The sequence below is a fragment of the Mustelus asterias genome, chromosome 19, assembly GCF_964213995.1.
Source record: "Mustelus asterias chromosome 19, sMusAst1.hap1.1, whole genome shotgun sequence".
In the NCBI taxonomy this organism is placed as follows: Eukaryota; Metazoa; Chordata; class Chondrichthyes; order Carcharhiniformes; family Triakidae; genus Mustelus; species Mustelus asterias.
This window is the reverse complement of record NC_135819.1, coordinates 11,626,814-11,640,744: the sequence shown is the minus strand read 5'-3', so window position 1 is coordinate 11,640,744 and position 13,931 is coordinate 11,626,814. Positions and strand designations below refer to the sequence as shown.

General features: G+C 49.4%; 1 protein-coding gene across 2 annotated transcripts in view; it reads right to left on the bottom strand.

The window, feature by feature from the left end:
* The window catches only part of LOC144507760 (nuclear receptor subfamily 5 group A member 2-like), a 50,106-nt gene that overhangs the window by 3,289 nt on the left and 32,886 nt on the right, over window positions 1-13,931 (bottom strand). For both annotated transcript variants that reach the window (XM_078235032.1, XM_078235031.1), the window contains exons 4-5: window positions 12,234-12,880; window positions 3,871-3,990 (exon numbers count right to left, since the gene is read on the bottom strand). In XM_078235032.1, coding sequence (XP_078091158.1) covers window positions 3,871-3,990; window positions 12,234-12,880 — 767 coding nt within the window. The remainder of the gene's footprint in view (window positions 1-3,870; window positions 3,991-12,233; window positions 12,881-13,931) is intronic.

Sequence of the window (13,931 nt, the reverse complement as noted above, 5' to 3'; positions counted from 1 at the left end):
GCGCCAGGGACCCAGGTTCGATTCCCGGCTTGGGTCATTGTCTGTGTGGAGTCTGCACATTCTCCCCGTGTCGGCGTGGGTTTCCTCCGGGTGCTCCGGTTTCCTCCCACAGTCCGAAAGATGTGCGGGTTAGGTGGATTGGCCATGATAAATTGCGCCTTAGTGTCAGCGGGACTAGCTAAGGTAAATGCGTGGGGTCATGGGGATAGGGCCTGGGTGGGTTTGTGGTCAGTACAGCATCAATGGGCTGAACAAAGAACAATGAACAAAGAACAATACAGCACAGGAACAGGCCCTTCGGCCCTCCAAGCCCACGCCGCTCCCTGGTCCAAACCAGACCATTCTTTTGTATCCCTCCATTCCCACTCCATTCACGTGGCTATCTAGATAAGTCTTAAACGTTCCCAGTGTGTCCGTCTCCACCACCTTGCCCGGCAGCGCATTCCAGGCCCCCACCACCCTCTGTGTAAAATACGTCCTTCTGATATCCATGTTAAACCTCCCCCCCTCACCTTGAACCTATGACCCCTCGTGAACGTCACCACCGACCTGGGAAAAAGCTTCCCACCGTTGGATGGCCTCCTTCTGCACTACAGGGAATCTATGATTCAATCCCTTGAAGGGGAACTGCCCGAAACAAGAACAAAGCAGAAATCAAACTTAAAACATCAATTTGTTAAGTCTGAGACGACCGGGGAGAAAGCCTCAAAGAAGATCACATGGAAAGGTAAGCTACAGGAACAATAGGGTTTATTGATGACCTGTACCCCTCCTTCTCCAGCTCTTGAGTGGCTGTGGGGGTGGTTTCTCAGGCAGGTCACCCCACGCCCTGGGGGTCACCTGACCCATCCTTCTGAAAAGGGCTACGCCCTGAATACGTAACACAAGCCAAGAGGTGATTAAAAGGGCCAGTAATACACTCCAGCCCCTGCGGTGCCCAACGAGCACGGAAGGCAGTGACGGTGCCCTCGGATGCCACATTCCCCCTCTCCAGGGATACCCGGCTGCGGATGGAGCCGCAGTAGCTTTCAGCTGCCATTCTTCTTGGCAAAACACTTGGGATAAATCAAAAAGGGCGGTCCCCAAAAAATGAAGGGAACCGCCCAAAACAAAAGACAAAGTAGAAAGGAAACTTGAAACATCAAAGTAAAATGCGATTAAAGGGGTCGATAATACACCCCAGCCCCTGCGGTGCCCAGTGGCTATGGAAGGCCTTGATTATAAGACCATAAGACATAGGAGCAGAATTAGGCCACTCGGCCCATCGAGTCTGCTCCGCCATTCAATCATGGCTGATATTTTCCTCATCCCCATTCTGCTGCCTTTTCCCCATAACCCCTGATCCCCTTATTAATCAAGAACCTATCTATCTCTGTCTTAAAGACACTCAATGACCCGGCCTCCGCAGCCTTCTGCGGCAAAGAGTTCCACAGATTCACCACTCTCTGGCTGAAGAAATTCCCCCTCATCTCTGTTTTAAAGGATTGTCCCTTCAGCCTGAGGTTGTGCCCTCTGGTTCTAGTTTTTCACACCAGTGGAAACATCCTCTCCACACGTCCACTCTATCCAGGCCTCGCAGTATCCTGTAAGTTTCAATAAGATTTCCCCCCTCATCCTTCTAAACTCCAACGAGTACAGACCCAGAGTCCTCAACCGTTCCTCATACGACAAGCTCTTCATTCCAGGGATCATTCTTGTGAACCTCCTCTGGACCCTTTCCAAGGCCAGCTCATCCTTCCTTAGATATGGGGCCCAAAACTGCTCACAAATGGTGTCTGACCAGAGCCTTATACAGCCTCAGAAGTACATCCCTGCTCTTGGAAACTACCCCTCGGACACCGCAATCTCCCTCTCCAGGGACTTGGCCATGAAAATAGCCGTGGTTGCTTTCAGCTGCTGGTGTCAATGTATCAGCAATTGCACTATTTGGTAATTACATCGTTACGCCAATTGCTTCATTCAAGATAGCTGTTTGGCTCAATTATAAGCAGACACATTCCCTCAATCTGTTCAATTTACTCAGTTGGTTCACCCCAAGATAGTATAAATGGGCGCAACTGGAACAGTTGGGTATGGGAATGGACACTCTGCTGAACTGTTCAGTGAATGGGGCGGCACGGTGGCACAGTGGTTAGCACTGCTGCCTCACAGTGTCAGGGTCCCGGGTTCGATTCCCGGCTTTGGGTGACTGTGTGGTGTTTGCACATTCTCCCCGTGTCTGTGTGGGTTTCCTCCGGGTGCTCCGGAAGATGTGCGGGTTAGGTGCATTGGCCGTGCTAAAATTGCCCCTTAGTGTTAGGGGGAGTAGCAGGGTAAATGCATGGGGTTATGGGGATTGGGACTGTGGTTGGTGCAGACTCGATGGGCCGAATGACCTCTTATAAACTTGCTTCAGGTAAAAAACAGACTTATTCCTTCACCATATTAGATCTACCAGCATTGGCCCCTGAACCTCTTTGTCTTGCTCTGTCATTTGGATCTCATGGGATAAAGGGGGAGGTGGCTAGATGGGTGGAGAACTGGCTTGGTCACAGAAGACAGAGGGTGGTAGTGGAAGGGTCTTTTTCCGGCTGGAGGCCTGTGACTAGTGGTGTTCCGCAGGGCTCTGTATTGGGACCTCTGCTGTTTGTGATTTATATAAATGATCTGGAAGAAGGTGTAACTGGGGTGATCAGTAAGTTTGCGGACGACACGAAAATGGCTGGACTTGCAGATAGTGAGGAACATTGTCAGAGGCTACAGAAGGATATAGATAGGCTGGAAATTTGGGCAAAGAAATGGCAGATGGAGTTCAATCCAGATAAATGCGAAGTGATGCATTTTGGTAGAACTAACGTAGGGGGGAGCTATACGATAAATGGCAGAACCATAAAGGGTGTAGATACGCAGAGGGACCTGGGTGTGCAAGCCCACAGATCCTTGAAGGTGACGTCACAGGTGGAGAAGGTAGTGAATAAGGCATATGGCGAGCTTGCCTTTATAGGATGGGGCATAGAGTATAAACGTTGGGGTCTGATGTTGCTGTTGTATAGAACGTTGGTTCGGCCGCATTTGGAATACTGCGCCCAGTTCTGGTCGCCACACTACCAGAAGGACGTGGAGGCTTTGGAGAGAGTACAGAGGAGGTTTACCAGGATGTTGCCTGGTATGGAAGGGCTTAGTTATGAGGAGAGATTGGGTAAACTGGGGTTGTTCTCACTGGAAAGGCGGAGGATGAGGGGTGACCTAATAGAGGTGTATAAAATTATGAAAGGCATAGATAGGGTGAATGGTGTGAAGCTTTTTCCCAGATCGGTGGTGATGTTCACGAGGGGTCATAGGTTCAAGGTGAGGGGGGGGGGAAGTTTAACACGGATATCAGAAGGACGTATTTTACATAGAGGGTGGTGGGGGCCTGGAATGCGCTGCCGGGCAAGGTGGTGGAGGTGGGCACACTGGGAACGTTTAAGACTTATCTAGATAGCCACATGAACGGAGTGGGAATGGAGGGATACAAAAGAATGGTCTAGTTTGGACCAGGGAGCGGCGCGGGCTTGGAGGGCCGAAGGGCCTGTTTCCTGTGCTGTATTGTTCTTTGTTCTTTGTTCTCTCCTTCCTCAAGACACTTCTTCAAACTTTTCTTTTTGACACAAGTTTTTGGTCACCTGTCCCAATATTTCTTCATGCGCCTCAGTGTCAAGTGTTCTGAAGCATCGTGGGATATTTTACTAAAGGCGCTATGTGAATGCAGGTTATTGTTGGCAGAGTGAGATGAAATCGAAGGGGACTCAGATGAAGTGTATGCGCGGGTGTGAACTGGTTGGGGAAGTGAGGCCTGTTTCTGTGCCGTTCATTCACTGTGATGTTACATCAAAATAGTGCCGCTTTTACCTGTTGTCCAGTTACCAGAAGGATGCTTGACTCCTTCCCGTGAACCACCTGCCTGTAGATGTGGTCCATGACTAGAAGTTCACTCCAGCAGTTCTGGAGAAGTTTCATCTGATCATCAACCTGTTAAAATACAAAGTCAGAGCTGTCAAAATCAGCCCAGGGTGGCTGAGAGTTTCTCTGTCAAATTTTCCTTCTCACCAATGGGCGGTATGGTGGCACGGTGGTTAGCACTGCTGCCTCACAGTCCCAGGGACCCGGGTTCAATTCCCGGCTTGGGTCACTGTCCGTGTGGAGTCTGCACGTTTTCCCCGTGTCTGCGCGGGTTTCCTCCGGGTGCTCCGGTTTCCTCCCACACTCCAAAGATGTGCGGGTTAAGTTGGTTAGCCATGATAAATTGCCCCATAGTGTCCCAAAATGGGATTAGCTGGGCAAATGTGTGGGGTTACGGGGAATAGGGCCTGGGTGGGATGTTCTGTTGGAGGGTCGGTGCAGACTCGATGGGCTGAATGGCCTCATTCTGCACTGTAAGGATTCTATGAATGTGTTAAGTGTGTGCACTAGTTTCTCAGGCCTGAACCATGGGGAGAATGTGGGGATACAGATCGAGGATCAGCCAAGATTATATTGAAAGGTGGAGCAGGTTCCAAGGGCCGAATGGCCTACTCGTGCTCTTAGTTACTATTTGAGAGCCTTTTTACTGTGAAGCCAACTCACTATGCGGAGGTGGTGGCGGGGGAAATATGAGCCAAAGATGAGTGCTTTCAGTTTTTTTAAATGTTCATTTATTACGTGGAGAGGATGTTTCCACCAGTAGGAAAAACTAGATCCAGAGGGCACAACCTCAGACTAAAGGGACGATCCTTTAAAACAGTGATGAGGAGGAATTTCTCCAGCCAGAGAGTGGTGAATCTGTGGAACTCTTTGCCGTAGAAGGCCAGGTCATTGAGTGTCTTTAAGGCAGAGATAGATAGGTTCTTGATTAATAAGGGGATCAGGGGTTATGGGGAAAAGGCAGGAGAATGAGGATGAGAAAAATATCAGCCATGATTGAATGGTGGAGCAGACTCGATGGGCCGAGTGGCCTAATTCTGCTCCTATGTCTTATGGTCTTATTATGTCACAAGTAGGCTTACATTCACGCTGCAATGAAGTTACTGTGAAAATCCCCCAGTTGTCACACTCCAGCGCCTGTTTGGGTAAGCCGAGGAAGAATTTAGCATGGCACCAGCACGTCTTTCGGACTGTGGGAGGAAACCGGAGCACCCGGAGGAAACCCACGCAGACATCGGGGAGAACGTGTAGACTCCACACAGACAGTGACCCAAGCTGGGAATCGAACCGGGGTCCCTGGCGCTGTGAGGCAGCAGTGCTAACCACTGTGCCACCGTGCTGCCCTCCAGCGGAGAGCAAAAAGGAAAATGGTTGACGCTATGAGATCTTCAGTTCTCTCTCTCTCTCTCTCTGTGCTCTTTGAGATTAGGCAGTGGAGAGGAGATGGGGAGGCAGGATGGGATGCTGAATGATTTATTGCCAAGTATTTTTTTTCCTGTATGACTCTCTCTGGACGTGTGAGGAAGTGAGTGTCACATTCTGACAACAAAACACAAAAACGTCCCGTCAGGAAAACGTGGGCATTTTCCTGTCATTTTCTGCTCTCAGGGTGATGGTGTTTCCACTATCCTGTCTGACATAATCTCTTAGATAACACCTTCAGCCCATAAAAGGGAACAAAATAGTTTAGCCTGGCTGTAGTGACCTCGAGTGTTAATGTGTAATCGCCTGACAGAATGTAGGAGCTGGAAATGGCCGCTCCAGCAACGGAATTGGAGCAAATCTGAGTCCAAGAAGTTGACTAAAAATCAGTCAATCTTTAGTCCTGTTTTTCCCAGTTCTTTCCTGCCCCAACTAATTGGAATTGATATTCTCTCCTCTCCCGACAGTGCAGAAGGAGGCCATTCGACCCGTCGAGTCTGCACCGACCACAATCCCACCTAAGCCCCATCCCTGCAACCCCACACCCTGCTAATCCCTCTAACCTACACATCCCGGAAGAATAAAGGGCAATTTAGCATGGCCCATCTCTTTAACCTTCGCATCCCGGAAGACTAAGGAGTAATTTAGCATGGCCAATCCCTCTAACACGCACATTTTTCGGACTGTGGGAGGAAATCGGAGCACCCAGAGGAAACCCACGCAGACACAGGGGGTGTCCAGATCACCAACAATCTGTCCTGGTCCCCCCATACCGACACTATAGTTAAGAAAGCCCACCAACGCCTCTACTTTCTCAGAAGACTGAGGAAATTTGCCATGTCAGCTACGACTCTCACCAACTTTTACAGATGCACCATAGAAAGCATTCTTTCTGGTTGTATCACAGCTTGGTATGGCTCCTGCTCTGACCAAGACCGCAAGGATCTACAAAAGGTCATGAATGTCGCCCAATCCATCACACAAACCAGCCTCCCATCCATTGACTCTGTCTACACTTCCCGCTGCCTCGGCAAAGCAGCCAGTATAATTAAGGACCCCACACACCCCGGACATTCTCTCTTCCACCTTCTTCCTTTGGGAAAAAGATACAAAAGTCTGAGGTCACGTACCAACCAACTCAAGAACAGCTTCTTCCCTGCTGCTGTCAGACTTTTGAATGGACTTACCTTGCATTAAGTTGATCTTTCTCTACACCCTAGCTGTGACTGTAACACTACATTCTGCACCCTCTCCTTTCCCTCTCTATGAACGGTATGCTTTGTCTGTATAGCGCACAAGAAACAATACTTTTCACTGTATGTTAATACATGTGACAATAATAAATCAAATCAAATCAAATCGTGCTCTGCCCAAGACCGCAAGGAACTACTAAGGGTCATGAATAAAGCCTAATCAATCATGAAAACCAGCCTCCCATCCATTGACTCTGTCTACACTTCCCGCTGCCTTGGAAAAGCAGCCAGCATAATCAAGGACCCCACGACATTCTCTCTTCCGCCTTCTTCCGTCGGGAAAAAGATACAAAAGTCTTTGTCTGTATAGCACGCAAGAAACAATACTTTTCACTGTATATGAATACATGGGGCGGCACGGTAGCGCAATGGTTAGCACTGCTGCTTCACAGCTCCAGGGTCCCGGGTTCGATTCCCGGCTCGGGTCACTGTCTGTGTGGAGTTTGCACATTCTCCTCGTGTCTGCGTGGGTTTCCTCCGGGTGCTCCGGTTTCCTCCCACAGTCCAAAGATGTGCGGGTTAGGTTGATTGGCCAGGTTAAAAATTGCCCCTTAGAATCCTAAGATGCGTAGGTTAGAGGGATTAGTGGGTAAATATATGGGGGTAGGGCCTGGGTGGGATTGTGGTCGGTGCAGACTCGATGGGCCGAATAGCCTCCTTCTGCACTGTAGGGTTTCTATGATTCTATGTGACAATAATAAATCAAATCAAATCAAAAAGTAGAATGGGCACCCCCCCTCAACACCCCCCTCCCCCCCCTCCCCCCAAGTCCTGGAAATTCCCGGTTTTCGTACTGGCCCATGTTGACCGACCTCAGCCTTGAGCAGGCTGCGGCTCCCTGGAATTGTGCCGTCTCTTGCTTTCTGAGACGGGAAAGGGACAGTTCACATCAGCGATTCTCAGCATGTGGAAGATGGCAAGAGATCTGAGGGCAGATCAAAGCACAGCGTCTGAGTCAAAGCACCAGCTGCTGCGATCCAGGATGTCCCAATATGAAGGATTGTGTCACTGATGTTGTTGACAGCACTTTGATGTTTTTGCTTTGGCCATTTCTGTTCGTTCTGTTCAACTCCTCTCAGTTTTGCCTGTGTTCATTAAATTGCTTTAACCATATTTTCTCCATCCCAAGTTGCTGCCCCTCACAAATCAGTATCATTCTCAGGTGTTTTATTCATGGGACATGGGCGTCGCTGGCTGGCCAGCATTTATTGCCCATCCCTCGTTGCCCTTGAAGGGTAGTTGAGAGTCAACCACATTTCTGTGGCTCTGGAGTCAGACCGGGTAAGGACAGCAGATTTCCTTCCCTGAAGGATGCATGGCCAATTCACCTAATTTGCACATCTTTGAACACTAAGGGGCAATTTAGCATGGCCAATCCACCAAATCCAGCACATCTTGGGACACTAACGGGCAATTAAGCATGGCCAATCCCTCTAACCTGCACACCTTGGGACACTAAGGGACAATTTAGCATGGCCGAGCCACCTAACCTGAACACCTTGCACCGCTAAGGGGCAATTCAGCATGGCCAATCCCCCAAACCTACACATCTTTGGACACGAAGAGACAATTTAGCATGGCCGATCCACTTAACCTGCATATCTTTCGACACTAAGGGGCAATTTAGCATGGCCAATCTACCTAACCTGCACATCTTTGGACACTAAGAGACAATTTAGCATGGCCAATCCCTCTAACCTGCACATCTTTGGACACTAAGGGGCAATTTAGCTTGGCCAATCCCTCTAACCTGCACATCTTTGGACACTAAAGGGCAATTTAGAATGGCCAATCCACCTAACGTACACATCTTTGGACACTAAGGGGCAATTTAGCATGGCCAATTCACCTAACTTGCACATCTTGGAACACTAAGGGGCAATTTAGCATGGCCAATCCACCAAATCCGGCACATCTTGGGACACTAAGGGGCAATTTAGCATGGCCAATCCCTCTAACCTGCACATCTTGGGACACTAAGGGACAATTTAGCATGGCCGATCCACCTAATCTGAACATCTTGGGTCACTAAGGGGCAATTCAGCATGGCCAATCCCACAAACCTACACATCTTTGGACACTAAGAGACAATTTAGCATGGCCATTCCACCTAACCTGCACATCTTGGGACACTAAGGGGCAATTTAGTATGGCCAATCCACCTAACCTGCACATCTTGGGACACTAAGGGGCAATTTAGCATGGGCAATCCACCTAACCTGCACATCTTTGGAATGTGGACGGAAACCGGAGCGCCCGGAAGAAATCCAGACAGACACAGGGAGAACATGCAAACTCCACACAGACAGTGACCCAAGCCGGGAATCGAACCCCGGTCCCTGGCGCTGTGAGTCAGCAGTGCTAACCACTGCACCACTTTGCCATCCTTTGGGCAGTAACTGGATCAGAAACCTTGGAGCACACTGGGAATCAGAGGGAGAGACATTCTGGGTCTCTCTGCTCCGACACCAGGAGAAGTGGATGAATTTCTGTCTGGATCAGCTAGCTCTCAGTCCCTTTACACAGTGTACTTCAGGAAGATTTTCAGTGGCGGCTCTTGGGGCCGTGACAGTGCTAAGCTAGCCTGGGATTCCCTTGCCTGGAAGAGGGGAAAACTGAAATCCATCCTGTTTATTCGGAATGGCAGGGCAGTTCCTGAGTCCAAAAGTGCCATCGTGACATAGTAAACAGATGAACCTGCTAACAAAAGGCTTTCTTCCTGTTCCAGAATGCTTCCTTTTGTTCAGCCCAGCTGCTGCTTCTCTCTCGCTTCCAGCAAAGCGACGATGTTCTTCTGACTTTGTTTTGATAAGGATCTTGCTCTCAGGAATATCTCGCCTTGCAAGAACAATTAAGACGGTGCCTTCAGCATAGTAACATGTCCCAAGACACTCCACAGGAGTCTCCAACAGCCGCCCACGCCATGACAGCCTTTTATCTGATTCTAGGGTTGTCCATCCCTACTCTAACCAAACAAAATTTGAGACCAATAGGGGAAATATTCCCGTCCCACCCGCCACTGGAGGGAGGGGGGCGGTGGTGCGGGGGTAGCGGTCGGTGCGGACAATGTAAAGGTCCATTGACATCCAGCAGGATTTTCCGGATTTGGGGCGAACACTTGAACTCCCAACTAATCCCACCTGCCAGCACTTGGCCCATAGTCCTGAATGGTATGACGTGCCAAGTGCTCATCCAGACACTTTTTAAAGGATGTGAGGCAACTCGCCTCCACCACCCTCCCAGGCAGCGCATTCCAGACCCTCACCACCCTCTGGGTAAAAACGTTTTTCGTCACATCCCCACTAAACCTCCCACCCCTCACCTTGAACCTATGTCCCCTCGTGACTGACCCTCGAACTAAGGGGAGCAGCTGCTCTTTATCCACTCTGTCCATGTCCCTCATAATCTTGAACACCTCGATCAGCTCACCCCCTCAGTCTTCCATCTTGTTCCTGCAGTTTCAATGGAATGTTTTGTTGACATTTCTGAAGGACTGTCATTACAGCTGAGGTCATTATGAATCCTCAGCTGAGTTTCAAAAGCTACAAAGCAGTTTTCTCAACAGGAATAGGGGCGGAATTTTGCATTATAACAGATTGAGCACTTGAGGGGATTTAAAACCTTTGGATGAGTTTTATGGACATGAGTTTTTTGTCAGTATCAAGTGTGTGTGTGTGGCAGCTTTATTATATTAGAAGTTAATTTTCTTTCATCGCCACATGGCTCCTGCACTCTGCCTGTTGTGTATGCTGCGTCAGTGGCTATGGAGGTGGCATGAGGATATGAGGGGGCATGGATGGGGCATTAGTTGGCATGGGGAGGCCTGGGGAGTGGGTGGGGGGGCTGAAGGGGTGTGAAGAGCGAGGACCAGAGGACCTAACACCTTCTAAAACAACAGCTTCTGAAGCAATGGCAATGAAGCCTCAGAGAACGGAAGAGGATCTTCCAACCATCCTGCCTCAACTGCCGCCCACCCCATGACTGCCTTTTATCTGATTCTAGGGTTGGCCATCCCTTCTGGTTGCCTCATTACAGGAAGGATGTGGAAAAGATTGAAAGGGTGCAGAGAAGATTTACAAGGATGTTGCCTGGATTGAGTGGCATGCCTTATGAGGATAGGCTGAGGGAGCTCGGTCTTTTCTCCTTGGAGAGACGAAGGATGAGAGGAGACCTAATAGAGGTATATAAGATGTTGAGAGGCATAGATCGGGTGGACTCTCAGAGGCTTTTTCCCAGGGTGGAAATGGCTGCTACGAGAGGACACAGGTTTAAGGTGCTGGGGGGTAGGTACAGGGGAGATGTTAGGGGTGAGTTTTTCACACAGAGGGTGGTGGGCGAGTGGAATCGGCTGCCGTCAGTGGTGGTGGAGGCGAACGCAATAGGGTCTTTTAAGAGACTCCTGGATGAGTACATGGAGCTTAATAGGATGGAGGGTTATAGGTAGGTCTAGAAGGTAGGGGTGTGTTCAGCACAACTTGTGGGCCGAAGGGCCTGTTTGTGCTGTAGTTTTTCTATGTTCTATGTTCTGTAACCAGCAATGCCTCACCAGAGTGAAAACTCAGTGTAACCGGACCCCTTAAACTGAGACGGGCCTGCCTCAGTTGGGAGATCTTTCGTTTCGAGTTTCCCAACTCAGGACGTGTGAATGGCAGAACAAAGGTATAGCTTATTCAGAGAGTACCTGAGGAATGTGGCAGTTGGTCCTCGGGGCGGTGGTAGTTTGGAGACAAGATGGAGAGCGAGATTTCAGAAGTGAAAATATAAAAATAAGAACAAGAAGTGATAAAAATGAATGAATGAGAAGAAATGAAATAAAATAATTGGATGGGGTGAAGGTGGAGGGGAGAGTTCATGTTCTGAATTTTATTTTATTCAGTCATGGGACATGGGCGTCGCTGGCTGGCCACCATTTATTGCCCATCCCTAGTTGCCCTTGGAGGGCAGTTGAGAGTCAACCACATTGCTGCGCCTTGGAGTCACATGTAGGCCAGACCAGGCAAGGAAGAGAGAGAGAGAGAGAGAACAAAGAAAATTACAGCACAGGAGCAGGCCCTTCGGCCCTCCAAGCCTGCACCGACCACACTGCCCGTCTGAACTAAAACCCCCTACCCTTCCGGGGACCGTATCCCTCTATTCCCATCCTATTCATGTATTTGTCAAGACGCCCCTTAAAAGTCGCTATCGTATCTGCTTCCACTACCTCCCCCAGCAGCGAGTTCCAGGCACCCACCACCCTCTGTGTAAAAAACTTGCCTCGTACATCTCCTTTAAACCTTACCCCTCGCACCTTAAACCCCCAAGTAATTGACTCTTCCACCCTGAGAGAAAGCTACTGACTACCCACTCTAGTCATGCCCCTCATAATCTTGTAGACAAGAACCAAATGGGTTTTTCTGAAAATCGACAATGGTTTCATGGTCATCAGTAGATTCTTAATTCCAGATATTTTTTATTGAATTCAAATTCCACCATCTGCCGTGGCGGGATTCAAACCCGGGTCCCCAGAACTAAGTATCTAGGTTAAGAATCTAGCGATAATACCACAAGGCCATCACCTCCCCAATTACTGTCTAATTGTCTAAATGGCTACCAATTAAGTTACAAAGAATTAATTCCTTTCTCTGAGAATCGCATTACCTTCAGTTCCTTGAAGTATACGCTGCTCCGAGCCCATTCCACCAAGGAGAATAAGGTTTGGTCAGCCATTTTGCACATGATTCCAAACGTGTTGAGCCTCTCGTGCTTCCCCCTGGTGGTCTGCTCTTGCTGCAGGTAGTTTAAGATCTTCGCCCGGACCTGCGCCTCGTCCGGTTCACACCTGACCAGCTCCTGTATCAGCTGGGGCACGGCTGCGGACGAACTGGGCCTGTAGGCCTCCAGGTACGGGTTGCCGAGCAACGGCTCCGGGGAGCCCGGGTAGCTGGGGTCCAGGTGCTCGGACTTGACGTGGCAGCTCGGGAAGGGGCTGCAGAGGTGGTACCCCGGCATGGCGCCCTGCGCGGCCAGCGACATGTTGGCTGGCGAAGGGCTGGCCACGTTGCACTCGTAGTCTCCCGCCGGTGACGTCAAGCTACCGTAGCTTAAGGATAGGCACTTGGATGCTGAGTGTAGGCTTTCGCCGGTGGTTAGGCCTGTCGGTAGGCTTTGCATTATGTAAGAGGTGGGATCCAGTTTAATTCCATTGCCGTGAATGAGAGCCTTCTTCTGCTGTTTTAATGCCCTGTCCTGTTTGTACAAGGGCCCAAACTTGTTACGGCCACCACGCATCCGATCTGCTCGAACAGCTATTCAGAAAATAAAATATTGGATTAGCTATTGAGCAGGTAAATGGTAGCATGTATCGATATTTTATACCCAGGTTCGGGACACTGATATTCATAAAGGTTCATCACTCTAATCTTCATCTTACATTTTTCTCTTTTCTTTTCCCTCTCCTATTCTCCCAGAGTCTCCCATTTCTACTGGAGGCCAGTTCCCAAGGCACATGGTTCCCTTCAGCTTAGAGAGAAATCGCCCCCTTTCCACTATCTCCCACGGTGGCACAGTGGTTAACGCTGTTGCCTCATGGCGCCAGGGACCCAAGTTCGATGCCGGCTTCGGGTCACTGTTTGTGTGGAGTTTGCGCTTTCTCCCCGTGTCTGCGTGGGTTTCCTTCGGGCACTCCGGTTTCCTCCCCCAGTCCAAAAGATGTGTAGGTTAAGTTGATTGGCCATGGTAAATTGCCACTTAGTGTCAGTAAATACGTGGTGTTACAGGGATGGGGTCTGGATGGGATTCTTGTCAGTGCAGACTCGATGGGCCAAATGGCCTCCATCTGTACTGTAGGGATTCTATGGGCTGGACTTTCAAGTGGCGCTTGTTTTAAACCGGATAATCCCATCCAAGGTCAACAGGCCTTTCCAAGTTCGGAAAAACCCATCTGGTTTACTAATATCCTTTCGGGAAGGAAGTCTGCTGTCCTTACCTGGTCTGGCCTACATGTGACTCCAGAGCCACAGCAATGTGGTTGACCCTTAACTGCCCTCTGAAATGGCCGAGCGAGACACTCAGTTCAATGAGGGGAGATCTTATGGAAACATATAAGATTATGAAGGGAATAGATAAGATAGAAGCAGGGAAGTTGTTTCCACTGGCGGGTGAAACTAGAACTAGGGGGCATAGCCTCAAAATAAGGGGAAGCAGATTTAGGACTGAGTTGAGGAGGAACTTCTTCACCCAAAGAGTTGTGAATCTGTGGAATTCCCTGCCCAGTGAAGCAGTTGAGGCTACCTCGTTGAATGTTTTTAAGGCAAGGATAGATAAATTTTTGAACAGTAAAGGACTTAAGGGTTATGG